The sequence below is a fragment of the Bombina bombina genome, chromosome 11, assembly GCF_027579735.1.
Source record: "Bombina bombina isolate aBomBom1 chromosome 11, aBomBom1.pri, whole genome shotgun sequence".
Lineage (NCBI taxonomy): Eukaryota > Metazoa > Chordata > Amphibia > Anura > Bombinatoridae > Bombina > Bombina bombina.
In genome coordinates, this window is record NC_069509.1 from 54,302,506 (window position 1) to 54,323,051 (window position 20,546).

At 37.0% G+C, this 20,546-nt stretch overlaps 1 protein-coding gene across 3 annotated transcripts in view; it reads left to right on the top strand.

Annotated features, from left to right (window-relative positions):
• HMOX2 (heme oxygenase 2) overlaps positions 1-14,971 on the top strand; it is a 28,090-nt gene extending 13,119 nt beyond the window's left edge. For all 3 annotated transcript variants that reach the window (XM_053694357.1, XM_053694358.1, XM_053694359.1), the window contains exons 4-6: positions 2,206-2,697; positions 4,631-4,751; positions 6,445-14,971. In XM_053694357.1, coding sequence (XP_053550332.1) covers positions 2,206-2,697; positions 4,631-4,751; positions 6,445-6,566 — 735 coding nt within the window. In that variant the 3' untranslated portion in view covers positions 6,567-14,971. The remainder of the gene's footprint in view (positions 1-2,205; positions 2,698-4,630; positions 4,752-6,444) is intronic.
• The last annotated feature ends 5,575 nt before the right edge of the window (positions 14,972-20,546 follow it).

Below are 20,546 nucleotides of genomic sequence, written 5' to 3' on the forward strand. Positions count from 1 at the left end.
CCAACTCTGATATATTAATATACTTGTTACCTCTGTGATTATCTTGTATCTAAGAATCTTCTGACAGCCCCCTGATCACATGCCTTTTAAAAGTAAATTGGAAAGTTGTTTAAAATTACATGTCCTATCTGAATAATGAAAGATTAAACTGTCCCTTTAATGGAACATTAGCAGTTTTATATTGTAAAATAAAATGTTTTATTATGTGTAGTTAAAAAAAGAGATGCAATATACTTTCATTATTTAATTTGATTTCTTTCTTGTAAATTAATTGTGGGATTTCCTATTCCCCTGATTTTCTATAAAAGTAATGGGCACTGCCATGTTAAAACCTAGGTTTCCTTTCCGTTATCTAATCTTTACTGCTAAGAACAATAAGGGTGTATAAATAATGACTGTGTGGAAAATAACAACGTTAAAGGGATTTAAACCCTGATAAATAAAAATAACTTTAAAATTGCTACATCCTACAGATAAGTCAAACCTAGGTTTCAACATGGCAGCACACATTACTTTATAGAAACTTAAATTTTACACTTATTTTTTTTAAATATTTAAACAACTAATACAATTTTATAAAACATATCTACATATTATTCTCAGGCTACTTTGCTTTGGATATATCATTACATCTAGTATTTATTTTTTAATATCCCTTTCATTTCTCTATCCTTGGATTCCCTGCTAAGGTCATATCACTTTAAACTTTGTGTATTACAACTGTGCATATAAACTGTGCTTTATAGAATATGCACTTTAAATCCAGTGTTGATGATGTCTCGAGTAATTCTGTAAGTGTTGCTAAGATAAGATCTGCGGCAGGTAGGAAGAAGGAACGAAGAACTGCACAAATTTACTAAAACATGAACCACTAACGTCACCAAGCACTGCCTGATAATCTGTTAAATATAGGTTACACCCACACACAGGATATTAATAAGTAGCGAGAATTATGGAATCTGTACTGCAGTATAGATAATGCAAATTAAAATTAAAGAATACCAAAGAGGTTGTTGTATAAACAATGTGTGTGTTTCTCATAATTATTAGCTAGTTGGGTATTGTATAGACACTATGTAAATAAATAACACAGCTGAAGCTTGTTTGTATTTAGAGTAGATTCTAATTTATAAGTAGGAAATGGGGTTTTTTTGGTTGTTTTTTTTTTTCAAAATGTATTTTAGTATGGTGTTTGCAATAGGATTAAAGGGACATAAGACCAACTTTTTTTCTTTCATGGTTCAGATAGAATATGCACTACCCAATTTATTTTTTATCAAATTGGCTTCATTTTCTTGGTATCCTTTGTTGAAGGAGCAGCAATGCGCCATTGAGAGCTTGCTTAACACTTTGGGTAAGCCAATAACAAGAGCCATACGTTTAAAGCCACCAATCAGTAGCTAGCTCCCAGTAGTGTATTGCTGTTCTTGAGCTTACCTAGGTATGCTTTTCAACATATAATACCAAGAGAACAAAGCAAATTAGATAATAGAAACAAATTGGAAGGTTGTTTAAAACAGCATGCTTTATCTGAACCATGAGATAATATTTTTGTACTCACTAATAAAGGGACATTGTAGTGCAAAAATAACATACTCTAATTTGTTAGAGCATGTGCTTTTTGTACTGATTACCCTGGCAAATGATGTTAAACACATAGATACATTATTACTAGGGAGCTGCAGGGAACAGCAGGTGAGCCAATTGGCAGTGGCAGTTGCATGACCCAGCCAATCACCAGCTGTGTTCAGATCATGAGCTGCAATGCTTTCAGCACTTAAGATTTCCTTTACCTGTGTGTTTAACACATTTATCGAGTGCTATGGTGACTAGTAGACGTGCATTCAGAGGATTTGGATGCCTCAGAAGGCGGAAGATAGTGGCCTCTCACAGAATTTGGTTTCTTTTCGGAGCCAGATTTGTTCTTGTGAAAGTGAAACACACTAAGACCTGGATTTGCACTTTTACAAAAAGAAATCTTGCTCTGAAAAGAGACAAATGCTGCGGGCTGCTGCCTTCTTCCACATTCAAAGGCAGCCGTAACCTCCGAATGCACATTCTAGTGACTAGTGCAAAACTGACATGCTTAATGAATTAGAACATGTAACTATTACTACAATGTCCCTTTAAATATTTATTTTTGTGTGGTCTGAAGTTACAGGTTATTGCCTGATGGTTTTTTCATTCCATTTCTCCACACTCCAGCTGGCTACAGCAGCGCTCTACTTCACATACTCTGCTTTGGAAGAGGAGCTAGACCGGAATAAAGACAATCCGTCCATCGCGCCCTTGTATTTCCCACAGGAACTGCACAGGAAGGAGGCTTTAGAAAGAGACCTTAGTTACTTTTACGGAGATGACTGGAAAGATTCTATCCAGTGCTCAGAGGCCACCCAGTCATACGTGGAGCGGATCCATCATCTGGGTCAGCATAAATCAGAACTGCTGGTGGCCCACGCTTACACCAGGTACATGGGCGACTTATCTGGTGGTCAGATACTAAAGAAAGTGGCCCAGAGAGCCCTGCATCTGCCCAGCACTGGTGAAGGAATCCAGTTTTATGAGTTTAATAATGTCACCAATAACCAAAACTTCAAACAGCTGTACCGAGCCCGTCTTAATGCCCTGGATTTGGACGCTGAGACCAAGGAAAGTGTTGTGGAAGAAGCAAACAGAGCTTTCCGCTTTAACATGGAGGTACGGCACATAAACTTTGTTTGCTTTTTTGCTTGTTCTTCTTGTTAGTAATTACAAATAAGGGAACCCTTATTGGTCAGTATATTTCACATGAAGTTGTGTACCGTGACCACGTTGCAAATGTAGAAATAGATGAGATGGGCGCACCGGATACTAAAACGTAACTTTTATTAATCGCTCATAGCAATAATAAAACTGAGGGCAATTCACAAAGGATGAAAGACATGAGAATCAGACAGGATCCGCTGACATGTTTCGGCTTGCGCCGTACTCCAAGCTGTGATCCTTGCCTGACTGTCCACTTTAAAATAGACAGCAACTCTTCTTCTATTGGTTAATAATTAAAACACAAATTGTCAACTTCCATGTTCTGATTGGTCAAAAAATCCTTCAGCACATTCTCAATAAAAAGGTATCAAAATGTAAAAATGTATAATATATACAAAAAAATATGTATCAAAATGTAATCATATATACAAAAAATAAGAATAATGTACAAGACACCTAATATAATCAATATAAAAGGCATGTATCCCTGACTGTTAAGAAAACATATATATATACTTTGGAATATATTAACCATTGTACATACAGAGAGACCCGGTTCATAACCGTAAAGGAACCACATCTGGACACAGGGATAGGTAAAGATTCACCTATAATGTTACCCTTACCTATTACCAAGGTACATAAATACAGAAATCCCCAGAGCTAAGGGACCTAATGAGGTGTCTCAAATATGTCTAGAGTGCGTTTTACACAGAGGTCATTACATATATATATACTAATACATGCAGAGGAACCTATGTATGATTGGAAGGAGGGGAGGAGAGAGGGAACTATACACACTAAAAGGAAACAAGGGGAGAAAATGGAAAATACTCTATTTCCTGTTCAATGATGTCATATTATGGTGTCATCAATACCAAAAATTGATGACATCATATTCAGAATTTAAACCTTCCGCTACCCTCGTATGCAGCCTGTGAATCCAAAAACACTTCCCTTTTTTGTGCAACAACTGCTGCCGCTATGTTCTGAGTCATTAAAGGGATATAAAATGGAAATAATAGTTCAATATAAATAACTACTTATTTTATGTTGGAAGGTGATGTCATTGTTTCATCTGAAGCTTTTGTCAAGTAACAAAAAAAATTAAGATAATATCAGAAGAATAGCAGTTACAGAACTTCCTGTATCATAGCTTAGAATAAAAGCAGCAGCAGCGGATAAAATAAAAGGATACAGTTTTTATTATAAAGTTAAGAGGACACTAAATACACTTCATGCACCTCCCTCTAATCATGGATGCCACCATTTTGGAACTTAGGTTACACTGCAGGTATCTGAAGGAGAGAAAGATTCCAACATGGCGGCACCCTTGACTAGAGGGAGGCATGGAATAAACTCAATGCTATGCTTATAAAACGTGTTTAGTGTTTAACCTCTTCATGCCGTTAGGACGTTCCATTCTGCCCTAACAGTGCTGGGCTTTAGAATGGCATGGAACATCCTACCTTATATGGCGTCCTGCAACTTCCCCTTTTGATGCACCCAAGAATCAGCCTTGGGGGGGTGTACCTAGCAGCGTAGGCAGTCCCCCATGATCCGATCCCAGCCTTGAAATCACATGATCGCATTGACGATCACATGATTTAATTTTGACTGCAAGTGTTGATATAGAAAGTGATAAAATCAGGACATTTGCTTCTCTGCAAGTTCAGACAATTTTAATGGGTTGTGGCTTAACATAATTTGCTATTTCATATACAAAAATAAATCACAATGACATATTTCTCCTACATTTACATCATACTCTGATGCTGGTATAGCAAGTTGTTGGAAACATATTAAGGGGAAACTAATGTAACAGTACACTGTCCCTTGTTCAGTATGGGCATTTAAACATTCTGCTTATTTACTGATTATGCAGGTATTTGATGAGCTGGATAAAGTAGGAGCTAACCTCCCTGATGAACAACAAGATGGCGTCCACCCCTTGCATGATGGAAAAGGAGATACCCGCAAGTGCCCATATTACGCTGCGCAGAAAAGTAAGTCTGGATGCCAGTATACTCAGTATATGATTTAAACATATTAACAGCCACAAACATTTAAATAAAAAAGCTTATTAAACGGTAAACATAAAATTCTAGTGTAAAATTAATCCAATTTACTTGTGTTATGAAATTTACCTCTTTAACTTGGTATCCTTTGTGGAAATGTACCTCCTTTACCTGAGCACATACTGAGATAGGCTCAGGAGCATACACGTATCATAAGGTACGCTATGTTTAGCATTGTTTTACATTGCTGCTATATAATGCTCAGCACACTCTTAAAGGGACAGTCAAGTCCAAAAAAACCTTTCATGATTCAGATAGGGCATGTAATTTTAAACAATTTTCCAATTTACTTTTATCACCAATTTTGCTTTGTTTTCTTGGTATTCTTAGTTGAAAGCTAAATCTAGGAGGTTGATATGCTAATTTCTTAGACCTTAAAAGGCCGCCTCTAATCTAAATGCATTTTGACAGTTTTTCACCACTAGAGGGCGTTAGTTCATGTGTTTCATATAGATAACATTGAGCTCATGTATGTTAATTTACTGAGGAGTGAGCACTGATTGGCTAAAATGCAAGTCTGTCAAAAGAACTGAAAATTGCCAATTTAGTCTCTTGGCATACATGTAAAAAGTAGCTTAAAACAAATATCTTAAAGGGACATGAAACCCCTCATGATTTAGATAGAGAATACAATTATGCCGCCCCCTGCACATTCGCGGCCAATCAGGGTGTCAATCATCTGGATCGTATCTGATCGGGATGATTGCAGTCTGCCGCCTCAGAGGTGGTGAATGAGTTAAGGAGCAGCGGTCTTAGGACCGGTGCTTCTTAACTCCTGTTTCTGGCGAGCCAGAAGGCTAGCGCGGAATAAGCAGCATTCGCTGCTTAGTAAATCGGCCCCATAGTGTGCACATGCCTGAAGCACTACATGACCGGAAATAGTGTTCCCATCTAGTGCTTTTGATAATGTATAACATTGTTATAAAACTGCGGGAGACATGTACACGCTCCTGACATTACCGCTCTGCTTCCTTTAACAAAGGATAACAAGAAAACAAAGAACATTTGATAAAAGAAATACATTGGAAAGTTGTTTAAAATTGTATGCTCTATCAGAATCATGAGAGAAAAAAATTGGTATTTTATGTCCTTTAAAGGGACATAAAAGTAATTGAAATAAAATGTATCCATTGTAAGTGCTCTTTCATAAGCACAATAAAAATTATTTGAGTGTAAATATAACAAACCTCAAAGCGCCAAGAAGGAGGGCTCTGTGTAGAATCACGAGTTTACTAGTATTAGAAACTTAAAAACTTTCTCATGATGCACATCAGTGTGACCACATCTACTTGGTACCGTGCTCTAATCCTAGTGTCCTCTTCAGTACAGAGAATCCGCACAGATCCTTCCCATACCGTGAGTGACTTGATCCCCCGGCTGAACTGATTTCCACTACACGCATATGCGGCCCCTGATTGGCTCACCAGCCATGTCTAGTTCAGAAGCTTCATTGCTTTGTAGGAATAGAGATGCACAATAGTGAAATACTCCAGGGAATTCAAGCTTTTTACTTTTGCTATTTTATGGTCCTTTAGTATAATTTGTAACTATAGCTTCCATGTTTGCCTGCGACAATGTGTATGAATATGGTTTTTACATTTCTGCCCTTTTTCTATTACAGGTTCTGTATCAGGATGTCCATATCACACTGCCATAGCCTTAGCAAGACGTCCTCAAATACAGGCTATCTTAGCCGCCTTTGCAACCGCCATAGCTGCTGCAATTACCTGGTACTTGATGTGAGCATATTTGCTCTTATTCAGGTCTACAAAAAAAGTAAATTTTTTTTTTTCATGGAGATCCAGAAAACAGGATACAATTAAAACGTGATCGTCCCACTCCCAGTGGTGTTTATAAGCGCTTGTCCAGTATACATTCCTGGAACCATATGAAAAAGGATATACAATTTTTCACGGAAATCTCATTAACAGATTTTCAAGTTCAGACTTTCACCGAGATTCTAATGGTTACTTTAGTTCTTTAATTTTGTTGCAAAGTGTATAAGTAGGTAAATGCTGTTTATTCTGAAGGCCATTCATATACTGTATATAGAAATTTAGAATCATACTATGTATGTATGGACGCATACACTCAGTATTATGCATAAAAGCCGTATCTTACGGGTTATTAATATGCGGTTTTGAAATAGTTACATTTAGAACAGTATATTGCAACCCTAGTTTCCAAAGATGTGATGACTTAAAGGGCCAGTAAACCTAAAAAATGTTATATAATTCTGCACATAGTGCATAATTATATAACATTATATTAGTGCAAGTTTTTTATTATATAATATCTCCGGTGATTTTTATAAAAATCAGAGGGTTTTCCAGACCCACCCTCTGTGCTCTACTGAGCGGGTCTGGTTTTTCCTCAGAGCAGAATTATATAACATTATTTTTTAGGTTTACTGGCACTTTAAGCACAGGTGAGATGGCTACAGAAACTGATCTACTGATCAGCCCAGACAGTGACATCCTTAAAGGGAGATTTAACTCAAAATGTAAAGGGATATTGCACTGTAAAATGCATTCACAGTTATCCATTTTCAGTGCTGTAGTGTATTACATTGTTTGCAAATAGCTCCTTTACTTTTTATTTTGTCATTTGAAATAGCTGCTTTTGCCTGTTGAAACTGCCAACTATACTGAAAGTTTAAATACTGCAGTATTGGCTATAGAAAACTATGTAAACAAGAGGCAAAGTCGGAAATCAGCCTCCAAGTTGTTGGTGGGAGTGATCCCAGCCCAAGGGTGTTCCTGCAGCCGCTTTGAATTAAATTAACATTCTTTAATTCCCATTAAAAACATAAATATGGGTATTACAAAAAAAATAACAAAAATAATAAACTTTGCAGAGTAATTTAATAATTTATTTTTCCTGTAATTTAAATTGTGCTTTTCCACTGCCCCATAAAGAGGCTGGAGAGCTACAGTAATTGCTTGATTAGTGCAAGAGCTAATTTATATATGTCCCTAACTGGCTTCTGCAAAGGATAAACATACTATGCTGTCCCTGGACTGCAACATAAAAAATATTTTGCTAGTAAAAATAAAAGGTAAAATGCTTTCAAAACTCTTATTTTGTATGCAGATTTTGAGAATGCAGTGCTTAATTGCTGATATTTACTTTTACGTGTATAAAACTGGACTTTAATGTCCCTTTAAAAAAAACAAACTGTGTGTTAGAGCTACTTGAGGACTGAAGTTGAACAAACCCTGATTTAGAATATTACCAAAATGAGCCCTGGATGGGGTGCACTGCCATAGTGACAGGGTGTTTGTAGGAGACATCTAGCTCGCATGATGGGATATTTAGTGACCCTGTTGTTAGTTATGTGGGAACATTTAAAGAGCCTATTTTTAGGATTTATAAAAGTGCGGTATTACTAGTGAAATTAACATGTACAATTTTAAACCATTTTAATAATATTTCCTTTTTTAATTTATGTTTTTGTGGGAGCTGTATAGTATTGACAGTTTCAGTTTCCTCTCATATTCTGGTAGCATGACCACATCCTTTTCTCAGCACTTTATAATGCGTTTCTTTGGCATCTACAAAGGGTTATGAGGGGTTCTGGGTTTAATTAATATCCTTCAAAAACTCCTTCCAATCGTTTATGGATTTTTTTATGCAACTAATTACAGCTTGATCTTTTCTAAATCCTCTGGACATTATAGATATATTTCTAGGAGACTGAAACATTTGCACTGCCAGTCTCTTGAACTATTAATAGTGTTTTAAGTTCTGTAATCATCTATCTCTAATGTTTATTTAAATTAAAAGGTCTAATAAGGAACTAGCTAATAAATAATAATATAACTTTAATTATTGAAAAATGCAGCTTTTTATGATTGAGAAATGCAGCTAAGTGTATTAAGAGGATTTAGCCATAAAATAAAATATGCAACATGCCAGCTACACAGTATACATGTATCTTTTAAATAGGGCTTGATCATTTTCTGGAGCCAGCAAGCTTAGAATTTTACCCTTGTAAAATCATATAGGGGTGACAGCAGATGAGCCTAAGATGCCAGCATGTGGAAATGCCTGATTAGGAATGGTTATCAATAGGTCTATTGGGACACAAGTTTTGGACAACTCTGTTGAAGGACATTGCTCAAGTGCACCATCAGTCTTGAGACATACAGTTTGGACAACTTCTTTACAACCACATGTCTCGGGCACACAGTCAGGCTTGGTACACACATTTTGAAGAACTTTATTGAAGGACATTTCCCAGATGCACCATTAGACTTGGGACACACTAGACAACTCCATAGAGAAACATGCACCAGGTGCACCATTAGACTTGGGACACACTGGACAACTCCATACAAGGACGTGCACCATTAGACTTAGGACTCATTAGATGGATATCCACCAGGTGCACCATTAGACTTGGAGTACACTAGACAACTCCATAGAGGGACATTCACTATTAGACTTGCAGCATACTAGACAACTCCATAGAAGGACATACACCATTAGTCTTTTGGCACTCTGGACAACTCCATAGAAGGACATGCACTAGATGCACCATTAGACTTGGGACACACTGGACAACTCCATAGAGGGACATGCATCATCTGCACCATTAGCCTTGGGACACACTAGACAACCCCATAAAGGGACTTGGACAATTAGACTTGAGACACCCTAGGTAAATGCATAGAGAGACATCCCCCAAATTCACCATTAGACTTGGGGCACACTAGACAACTCCATATAAGTACATGCACCAGGTGCACCATTAGACTTGGAGCATACTAGACAACTCAATAGAGGGACATGCACCATTAGACTTGTGGCACTCTGGACAACTCCATAGAAGGACATGTACTAGATGCACCATTAGACTTGGGACACACTGGGCAACTCCATAGAGGGACATGCGCCAGGTGCACTATAGGCTTGGGACAAATTAGACAACTCCATAAAAGGATGTGCACCAGATGCACCATTAGATTTGGAACACACTGGATAGTTCCATAGAGGGACATTAACCATATGCACCATTAGACTTGAGACACACTAGACAACTCCATAGAGGGACATGCATCATATGTACCATTTGCCTTGGGACACACTAGAGAATGCCATAGAGGGACTTGCACCATTAGACTTGAGACACGCTAGACAACAGCATAAAGAGACATGCCCCAAATTCACCATTAGACTTGGGACACACTAGACAACTCCATAGAAGTACATGCACTAGGTGCATCATTAGACTTGGGACACACTGGGCAACTCCATAGAGGGACATGCCCCAGATGCACCATTAGACTTGGGACACACTAGACATCTCCATAGAAGGACATGCACCAGATGCACCATTAGACTTGGGACACACTGGAGAACTCCATAAAGGTTTATGTAGTGGAGAGGCGAGTGCCTCTCCACTACATTGACCATCCACTTATACTAGACATCACACCTAAACAACTCCATAAAGGGACATGCAACATCAGACTTGGAACACACCGGACAACTCCATAGAGGGACATGGACCATTAGACTTGGGACACACTGGACAACTCCATAGAGGGATATGCACTAGATGCACCATTAGACTTGGGAAACACTAGGCGACTCCATAGAAGGACATGCACCAGGTGCACCATAGGCTTGGGAAACACTATTATACAACTCATTGAAATGTGCCCCAAATGTACAGTCTCCATAGAAGTACATGCACCAGGTGCACCATTAGACTTGGAGCAAACTAGACAACTCCATAGAGGGACATGCACCATTAGACTTGTGGCACTCTGGACAACTCCATAGAAAGATATGCACTAGATGCACCATTAGACTTGGGACATGCTAGGCAACTCCATAGAGGGACATGCACCAGGTGCACCATAGACTTGAGAAACACTAGACAACTCCATAAAAGGATATGCACCAGATGAACAATTAGACTTGGAACACACTGGATAACTCCATAGGGGGACATGCATCATATGCACCATTAGACTTGGGACACACTAGACAACTCCATAGAGGGACATGCATCATATGCACCATTAGCCGTGTAGCACACTAGAGAACGCCATAGAGGGACTTGCACCATTAAACTTGAGACACGCAAGGCAACAGCATAGGGAGACATGCCACAAATTCACCATTAGACTTTAGACACAGTAGACAACTCCATAGAAGTATATGCAACAGGTGCACCATTAGACTTGGGACACACTGGATAACTCCATAGAGGGACATGCATCATATGCACCATTAGACTTGGGACACACTGGATAACTCCATAGAGGGACATGCATCATATGCACCATTAGACTTGGGACACACTGGACAACTCCATAGAGGGACATGCACCATTAGACTTTGGACACACTGGACAACTCCATAGAGGGACATGCACCATTAGACTTGGGGAACTCAGGAACACTCTATAAAAGGACATGTCTTAGATGCACCATTATACAACTCCTTGAAATGTTTTGTCCCAAATGTACAAACACACTTGGTACACAAATAATTAATGCCTACATGAAAAGGCATGCCCCAGGTGCGCCAACACAAGTTTAGTACAACAGCAGAACACAAGATTTAACAGAGCTTAGCTTTCACAAAAATGAGCTGTGTGAATGGAAGGGAATTACTTTTTAACAATATATAAGGAGCATAATCTAACGATACAGACACAAAGATGGTGCCACATAGCGTTTCAATGGTGTAATGATTATTTGTGAATACTCACCAAAAAGATTCCATTAACCTATACTGTGTATCACATTTCATTTAATAAAATGACCATGCTGTAAATTATACAGCATATATATTAATATATAAAAATATATTTGTGGATGCTCTTTGGTAGAAGATGTTTGGAGATGCTGGAGGGGTTTAGATAGACAGCTCAGAAGCCCCATACTCTTCTGATTCCAGCGACACAACAAAGAAGCATAAACACAGATAACTAGTTCAGCTTTAAATTGAGTTTTGTATGCCACTTTGGAGGCCAAATCTCCAGAAGGATATAAACAAACCTAAATCTGTTAGTAGATTACTAAATTAGTACATGATCTAGAACATACAACTTACAAAGAAAGACTTGATTACCAAAATATGTATAACTTACATGAGAGAAGGTAGAGAGGTGATATGATGGAAACCAAACTGAAAGTATTTTTCATAAGAGCAGCACCAAGACAAGGGGTCATGATCTCAAGCTGAAGGCTAACAGGTACACGAGTAATGTGCGAAAGCGCTTCTTCACAAAAAGGATGGTTGATTTATAGGACTCCATTTATCAAACAGCTGTTGCTGCTTCGTAGGCCCATCGTTTCAGGGTTGACTAAAGAAAAGTTAAGAAGACCGCTGCTCCTTACTTAAAGGGCCATAATACCCAAATGTTGAAACACTTGAAAGTGATGAAGCATAGCTGTAAAAAGCGGACTAGAAAATATCACCTGAACATCTCTATGTAAAAAATAAAGATATTTTACCTCAAAAGTTCCTCAGTAGCCACATCCCATTGTAAAAGACTTCTAAGCAGCAAATCAGTATGTCTGTCCCGGGACAGCGAAAGGAGCGAGTATTCGTGCACATATTATTTCCCTATTCAGTTTAAGGAAGTTTACTATGAAATCTCATGAGAGTTAAGTCAAATCTCATGAGATCACAGTAAAAGAGTTCATGACCTCAGCACTGCTGATGCTGATTGGCTGCTGTTCATGTCTTAATTTTTTTTTTTTTAACCTGCAGCTGAGTATAACTTTTTACACAGAACTTATTCTGCTGAGCTGAGGAGATTGTGAGGTAAAATATCTTCCTTTTTTACATAGAGATGCTCAGGTGATATTTTCCTGTCAGCTTTTTACAGTTATACTGCATCAGTTTCAAGTGATTTAGCGTATGAGTATTATGTCCCTTTAACCTGACTGATTACCATATGATCAGGATGATTGACAGACCCTGCTAGTGCACGATTGGCCGCAAGTGAGAGGGGGGCAGCATTGCCCAAGGAATAAACTTCCATTAGATGTAAAGACAAAAACTATGAGGGGCTTTTAAAAATCCCTGAGATAAGCATACGGTTAGTCCTAATTTAGATGACACAGGGAATATGGGCAGAGTTCCTATCTGCCCTCAAAATATGTGTTTGTGTATGGAGTTGCAATCAACTGTTTACATTGCTTTGTTGTGTTGCTGGAATCTAAAGCACAATTTGTGAATCCAGTTGACATTGTTAGATTTGTGTTACATGAATAAAAAATCAAATGCATCCCAGGGCTGGGCTAACTCTTTGTGGATAACAGGGGTATGGGTGATCCACTGGTATTATTTGATAATTGCCCAATCACAAATAGAAATGAAATGACTACATATCACAATAAACTATCCATGTCTGAAAATATGAAACACATTTAAAAAGGTTATTTGACTTTAGTTTTAAAAAGACATTGTACTGTTACATGTTCTACTGTTTAAAGTGTTCCCAGTGATTCATTTTACTTGCTGGAGTATATTAAATGGTTTACAAACCGCTCATTTAACTTTATTTTAACATTTGTATATGTAATTTTGCCTGTTGAAACTGTTCCATTTTATACTGAAAGTATGAATACTGCAATATATTCAAATATATTCTATCCTCTATAGAAAATATATGAAAACAAGAGGCAGCAGTAGAAATTACCCTCTCAATGGAGAGTGGGAGAGAGGGTGTTCATGCAGCCACTTGGAATAAAACTCTAAGGCGTATATTTATGAAGTAGCGGATGCTGCTTATTCCGCACAAGCCTTCTGGCTCGCCGGAAATGTAATTTAAGAAGCAGCGGTCCTAAGACCGCTGTTCCTTAACTCGTCCGCCACCTCTGAGGTGGCGAGCAACAATCATCATGATCAGATACGATCGGGATGATTGACACCCCCTGCTAGCGGACGATTGGCCACTAATGTGCAGGGGGCTGCATTGCACAGGCATTTCACTAGAAATGCTTTTGCAATGTTAAACGTTGACAGCGGCATTTAGCGATGTTGGGCATAACATGATCTGCTACAGCGGATCATGTTCTCCTGACGGTTAATAAATCAACCCCTAACAAGCTACTTGCCGTAGTAAATTGTCCCTTTAATATTCTTTTTTTTTCATGCAGAAAATATTTCTTTCAAGTATAACTGCAACGCTTTCATATGTGTGATAGAAAATATCTAAAGGGACACTGAACCCAAATTTTTTCTTTTGTGATTCAGATAGAGCATGCAATTTTAAGCAACTTTATAATTTACTACTATTAGCAAATGTTCTTCATTCTCTTGGTATCTTTATTTGAAAATCAAGAATGTAAGTTTAAATGCCGGCCCATTTTGGTGAACAACCTGGTGGATAAATTCAAGGTTCTGGACTTTCTTTTTCAAATGAAGATAGCAAGAGAACGAAGAAAAAATAATAGGAGTAAATTAGAAAGTTGCTTAAAATTGCATGCTCTATCTGAATCACAAAAGAAAAAAAATGGGTTCAGTGTCCCTTTAAGTAAATGTCTCTTTAAACTTAAACTCTAATTGCCCATAAAAGATTTAACTATCTATGCAAATTAAAATAGCTTTTTCAATCTACTTCTATAATTTATTTTGCCTCCTTTTTCTGTCATTTAAATCTGAAAATTGTAGAGGCTGGAGTTCAATCCACTGAATTCAGAACCCTGACACTCATACATGCTTCACAGTGATTGGCTGATATGTGTAGGAACTCATTTATACCTGTATACAATTGCCACAGCATATGAGAGAAGATAACACTTAAGGGGTATGCCCTCAACTGGAAAAGAATGCTAATTCTTCTAACAAAATGACACTTTTAAGCACTTTAACAAATGTATTTTGTATGAAGATCTCTACCAAGGCAGTGACTAATTTCTGATGTATAAATGAAAAATGACTTTAATGTCCCTTTAATATGTTTACTTTGACATTTTAAGTTTAAAGAATAAAGACATTGTTAAGTGATATAGTTTGTTTTATTCTTAAATTGGTCAGACTATAAGGGATATGTAGATATGGGGTAATTCAATTACAGGTTAAACCCTTCTGTTGCATAAAACAATATAAAGGTTAGTTGTTAATATTCAGTAACATTATATGGTTGCTTAGTGTATAAATAAAATGGTTATGTCTGAGTCACTGGTGTACATTTTGTGTGAGTTTGTTAGTATATTACACACACTCTGATTCATATATCTGCTTATACACGAAGCCCTATATATCACTGCATTCTGATGCAAAATTCAAATACTCAAATTCATGGTTTTATTGTAGCACACTTGCACACTGTTTAACCTGCTGCAGTGTATTTAATTGTTTACAAATAGCTCCTTCACCTTTATTTTCTCATTTAAAATAGCTAATTTTGCTTATTGTATCACCACCTGTACTGAACATTTCTAAACTTAAAGGGATAGCAAAGTCCAAATTTATCTTTCATGATTCAGATTGGGCATGTAATTTTAAACAACTTTATAATTTACTTTGATCATCAAATTTGCTTTGTTATCTTTGTATTCTTAGTTGAAAGTTAAACCTAGGTAGGCTCATATGCTAATTTCTAAGCCCTTGAAGGCCGACTCTTATCTGAATGCATTTGACAGTTTTTCACAACTAGAGGGCGTTAGTTTGTGTGTTTCATATAAATAACATTGTGCTCATGCACATAGAGTTATTTAAGAGTCAGCACTAATTGCCTGAAATGCAAGTCTGTCAAAATAACTGAGATAAGGAGGCAATCAGCAGACGCTTAGATACAAGAGGTAATACAGAGGTAAAAAGTATATTTCTATAACAGTGTTGGTTATGCAAAACTGGGGAATAGTAAATAAAGGGATTATCTATCTAAACAATAAAATTTTTGGTGTTTACGATCCCTTTAACTTTTTGGCCTTACCGCAAACCAACTTACGGAAATTTTGTAAAGGCTTGTTTCTATGGGACTTCCATAGCGTCAGTATTACGAGTTTGTCCTGGGAGGCCAAAAAGTGAGCGTTACAGCCTCTACCACCAAGATACATAACGCATTTTAAAGTCAGTAGTTATGAGTTTTACACTACAACGCTGTAGCATAAAACTCTTAACTAAAGTGCTAAAAAGTACACTAACACCCATAAACTACCTATTAAACCCTAAACCGAGGCCCTCCCGCATCGCAAACACTATAATAAAAATATTAACCCCTAATCTGCTGCTCCGGACATCGCCGCCACTAGGATAAACATACTAACCCCTAAACCGCCAAACTCCCGCCTCGAAAACACTAGTTAAATATTAACCCCTAATATGCCAATCTAGCATAGTTGACACCTACATTATACTTATTAACCCCTAATCTGCCGCCCCCAACGTCGCCGCCACTATTCTAAATTTATTAACCCTTTAAACCTAAGTCTAACCCTAACACCCCCTAACAAATATAATTTAAATAAATCTAAATAAAATTAATATCATTAACTAAATTATTCCTATTTAAAACTAAATACTTACCTGTAAAATAAACCCTAAGATAGCTACAATATAACTAATAGTTACATTGTAGCTAGCTTAGGGTTTATTTTTATTTTACAGGCAAGTTTGTATTTATTTTAACTAGGTAGAATAGTTAGTAAATAGTTATTAACTATTTAATAACTACCTAACTAAAATAAATACAAATTTACCTGTAAAATAAAACCTAACCTAAGTTACACTAACACTACACTACAATTAAATAAATTCCCTAAATGAAATACAATTAAATAAATTAAATACAATTAGCTAAAGTACAGAACCCCCCCCCACTAAATTACAGAAAATAAAAAAACAAATTACAAGATATTTAAACTAATTACAAATAATCTAAGAACCCTATCAAATGCAATAGGCAATAGGATTGAGCTGGCATTCTATTGGCCAATCCTATTGGCTGATTGCATCAGCCAATAGGATTTTTTCTACCTTAATTCTACCTTAATTCTACCTTAATTCTGATTGGCTGATAGAATTCTATCAGCCAATCGGAATCTAAGGGACGCCATCTTGGATGACGTCACTTAAAGGTACATTCATTCCGAAGAAGCTGTCAATTGAAGAGGATGCTCTGCGCCGGATGTCTTGAAGATGGAGCCGCTCCGCGTCGGAAGGATGAAGATAGAAGATGCTGTCTGGATGAAGACTTCTGCCCATCTGGAGGACCACTTCTGCCCGTCTGGAGGACCACTTCTGCCGGCTTCGTTGAGGACATCTTGCCGCTTGGATGAAGACTTCTCCCGGTAAGTGAATCTTCAGGGGGTTATTGTTAGGATTTTTTAAGGGTGTATTGGGTTGGTTTTATTTTTAGGTTAGGACTTTGGGCAGCAATAGAGCTAAATGCCCTTTTAAGGGCAATGCCCATCCAAATGCCCTTTTCAGGGCAATGGGGAGCTTAGGTTTTTTTTAGTTATGGTTGTATTTGGGGGGGTTTGGTTGTGTGGGTGGTGGGTTTTACTGTTGGGGGGGTTGTTTGTATTTTTATTTTCAGGTAAAAGAGCTGATTTCTTTGGGGCAATGCCCCGCAAAAGGCCCTTTTAAGGACTATTGGTAGTTTAGTTTAGTCTAGGGTTTTTTTTTATTTTGGGGGGGCTTTTTTATTTTTATAGGGCTCTTAGATTAGGTGTAATTAGTTTAAATATCTTGTAATTTGTTTTTTATTTTCTGTAATTTAGTGTTTGTTTTTTCCCCATAATTTAGCTAATTGTATTTCATTTATTTAATTGTATTTCATTTATGTAAGTTATTTAATTGTAGTTTAGTGTTAGGTGTTAGTGTAACTTAGGTTAGGTTTTATTTTACAGGTAAATTTGTATTTATTTTAGCTAGGTAGTTATTAAATAGTTAAAAACTATTTAGTAACTATTCTACCTAGTTAAAATAAATAAAAACTTGCGTGTAAAATAAAAATAAACCCTAAGCTAGCTACAATATAACTATTAGTTATACTGTAGCTAGCTTAGGGTTTATTTTATAGGTAAGTATTCAGTTTTAAATAGGAATAATTTAGTTAATGATATTAATTTTATTTAGATTTATTTAAATTATATTTAATTTAGGGGGTGTTAGGGTTAGACTTAGGTTTAGGGGTTAATACATTTAGAATAGTGGCGGTAATGTTGGGGGCGGCAGATTAGGGGTTAATAAATGTAAGTAGGTTGCGGCAATGTTAGGTGCAGCATATTAGGGGTTAATAAGTATAATGTAGGTGTTGGCGATGTCCGGAGCAGCAGATTAGGGGTTAATAAGTATAATGTAGGTGTCGGCGAAGTCCGGAGTGGAAGATTAGGGGTTAATAAGTATAATGTAGGTGTCGGCGATGTCGGGGGCGGCAGATTAGGGGTTAATAAATGTAAGATTATGGGTGTTTAGACTCGGGGTTCATGTTAGGGTGTTAGGTGTAAACATAAAATGTATTTCCCCATAGGAATCAATGGGGCTGCGTTACTGAGTTTTACGCTGCTTTTTTGCAGGTGTTAGACTTTTTCTCAGCCGGCTCTCCCTATAGATGTCTATGGGGAAATCGTGCACGAGCACGTATAACCAACTCACCGCTCACTTAAGCAGCGCTAGTATTGGAGTGTAGTGTGGAGCGCAATTTTGCTCTACGCTCACTTCTTGCCTGTTACCGCCGGGTTTATAAAAACCTGTAATACCAGGTTAGCAACGCACCCCTCATAACGCAAAACTCGTAATCTAGGCGATAGTTTGTTAGGAGCTGAAAATGTCTGCCAAGCTCCTCCTACCTATTGCTTGTACATTTTCGTAAGTTAAAGGGACAGTTCACACTAAAATTGTTATTGTATAAAAAGATAGAGAATGTCTTTACTACCCATTCCCCGGTTTTGCACAGCTAACATTGTTAGATTAATACACTTTATAACATTTAAACCTCTACATTTCTGCCTGTTTCTAAGCCACTACAGACAGCCTCTTAACACATGCGTTTGTATTTGCTTTTCACAACAGGAGACTGATAGTTCATGCGAGCCATATAGATAACATTGTGCTCATGCCGGAAAGTTATTTAATCCCTTAACGGCCTGATTTATATGTCTACATCAGAACAAAGTTCCGATGTAAACAAATAAGTAAAAAAAATAAATCATATGATCGTTCATGTGATCATGTCTGGGGGGAATGACTATGACGCTAGGCACCCTCTCCAGCCCGTAATCCCATTTGAGAAGCGCCTTTGGCTTTAGTACAGCTAAAAGGCTAGGACGTTCGATGCCGTCCTAAGGGCGTTAAAGCCCAGTGCGGTTATAACGGCATAGAACATCCTAAGTGCGTTAAGGAGTTAAGAGTCAACACAACACAGCACTAATTGACTAAAATGCAAGTCAATAGATAATAAAAAGTCATGTGATCAGGGGGCTGTCTGAAGAGCCTTAGATACAAGGTAATCACAGAGGTAAAAAGTGTATTTATATAACAATGTTGGTTATGCAAAACTTGGGAATGGGTAATAAAGGGATTATCTATCTTTTAAAAGAATAAAAATGCTATTGTAGACTGTCCCTTTAAGTTTCTACAATCACGATCGACTCTTAAATAAGTTTTTCTACTCGCACGTGCTGATTTGTGCATGTGCAATTTGAAATAGCTACCTGAAAAATACTAAACGTGCACTGCTAAACTGTCATACAAGAAAACAGCTTATTGGACAAAAAGTAAACTGTGGGAAGAGCTTGGAGCCCTTTTTCGGCTGCTAACAAACAATGATTATTTAAAAGTTTCATGTACTTCTTACAAGCTTATAGATGTGGAACCCGTTGCAAGATTCTTATCTGGTGTAACAATAAGTAATAAAGAATAAGTATTGGGTCTAGAAGACTGTACTTTTAAGAGAAACCAGTTTTACAGTCCACAGTCCCTTTAAACGCATAGCTAAAGTCCCAACATATTGCAGATCTACAGCATGACAGCTGGTGAGCAAATCAGAAGCTGTATCCTGATTGGTAGCTGCATTATGTTTTGATTTCCAAATGTGACTTGTGCTGTGTTTGAAGAGTGTTATGTGTAATTTCAGTGTAAAAAACTTGAATTTTTAATATAAAATATTTAATTGTATGTAATAAAAAACTTTGCCCCTTTAAAATTAAAAATGACTATGTGTATGCTTTGTTGATATGTTATTTTATAGCAAGACAAGGTGTTAGTGCCAATATATATAGTCTTGCTATGCATAACAATATTTTGTATTAACATTTCAAGGAGTTTACTATCCCTTTTAAGGAGCTGTTTGCCATCTTGTTTTTAATTAGTCCTTAAGGGACATTATACACAGATTGTCAAATAAAATCTTTAATAAAGTATTGTGATAATACTTTACAATAAACTTTAAATATTTATTTTGGCCCCTTTTTTCTGGAATTTAACTTTGAAAAATGTTGGTTTTCTTAATTCCACTCAGATTCAATAAAGTTGAGGGGCGCTGCCATATTGTAACTTAGGTTTCCCCTTATCAATCTCTTATGTTGACAACAAAGTCACATATAAAACAGACGATAAAACAGTGTGCAAACAAGGCTGTGTGGAAACCCTGTTAGATAGTTACTTTAGCAATCCTATAGTCCAAATAGCCTTGTTTGCATGTTCTATTTTATTGTCTGTTACTTTATAGAAACTATATTACTTTGCAGACACTTTACTAAACCTTTACACTTATATCTTCAATATTTGAACAATATAATATTA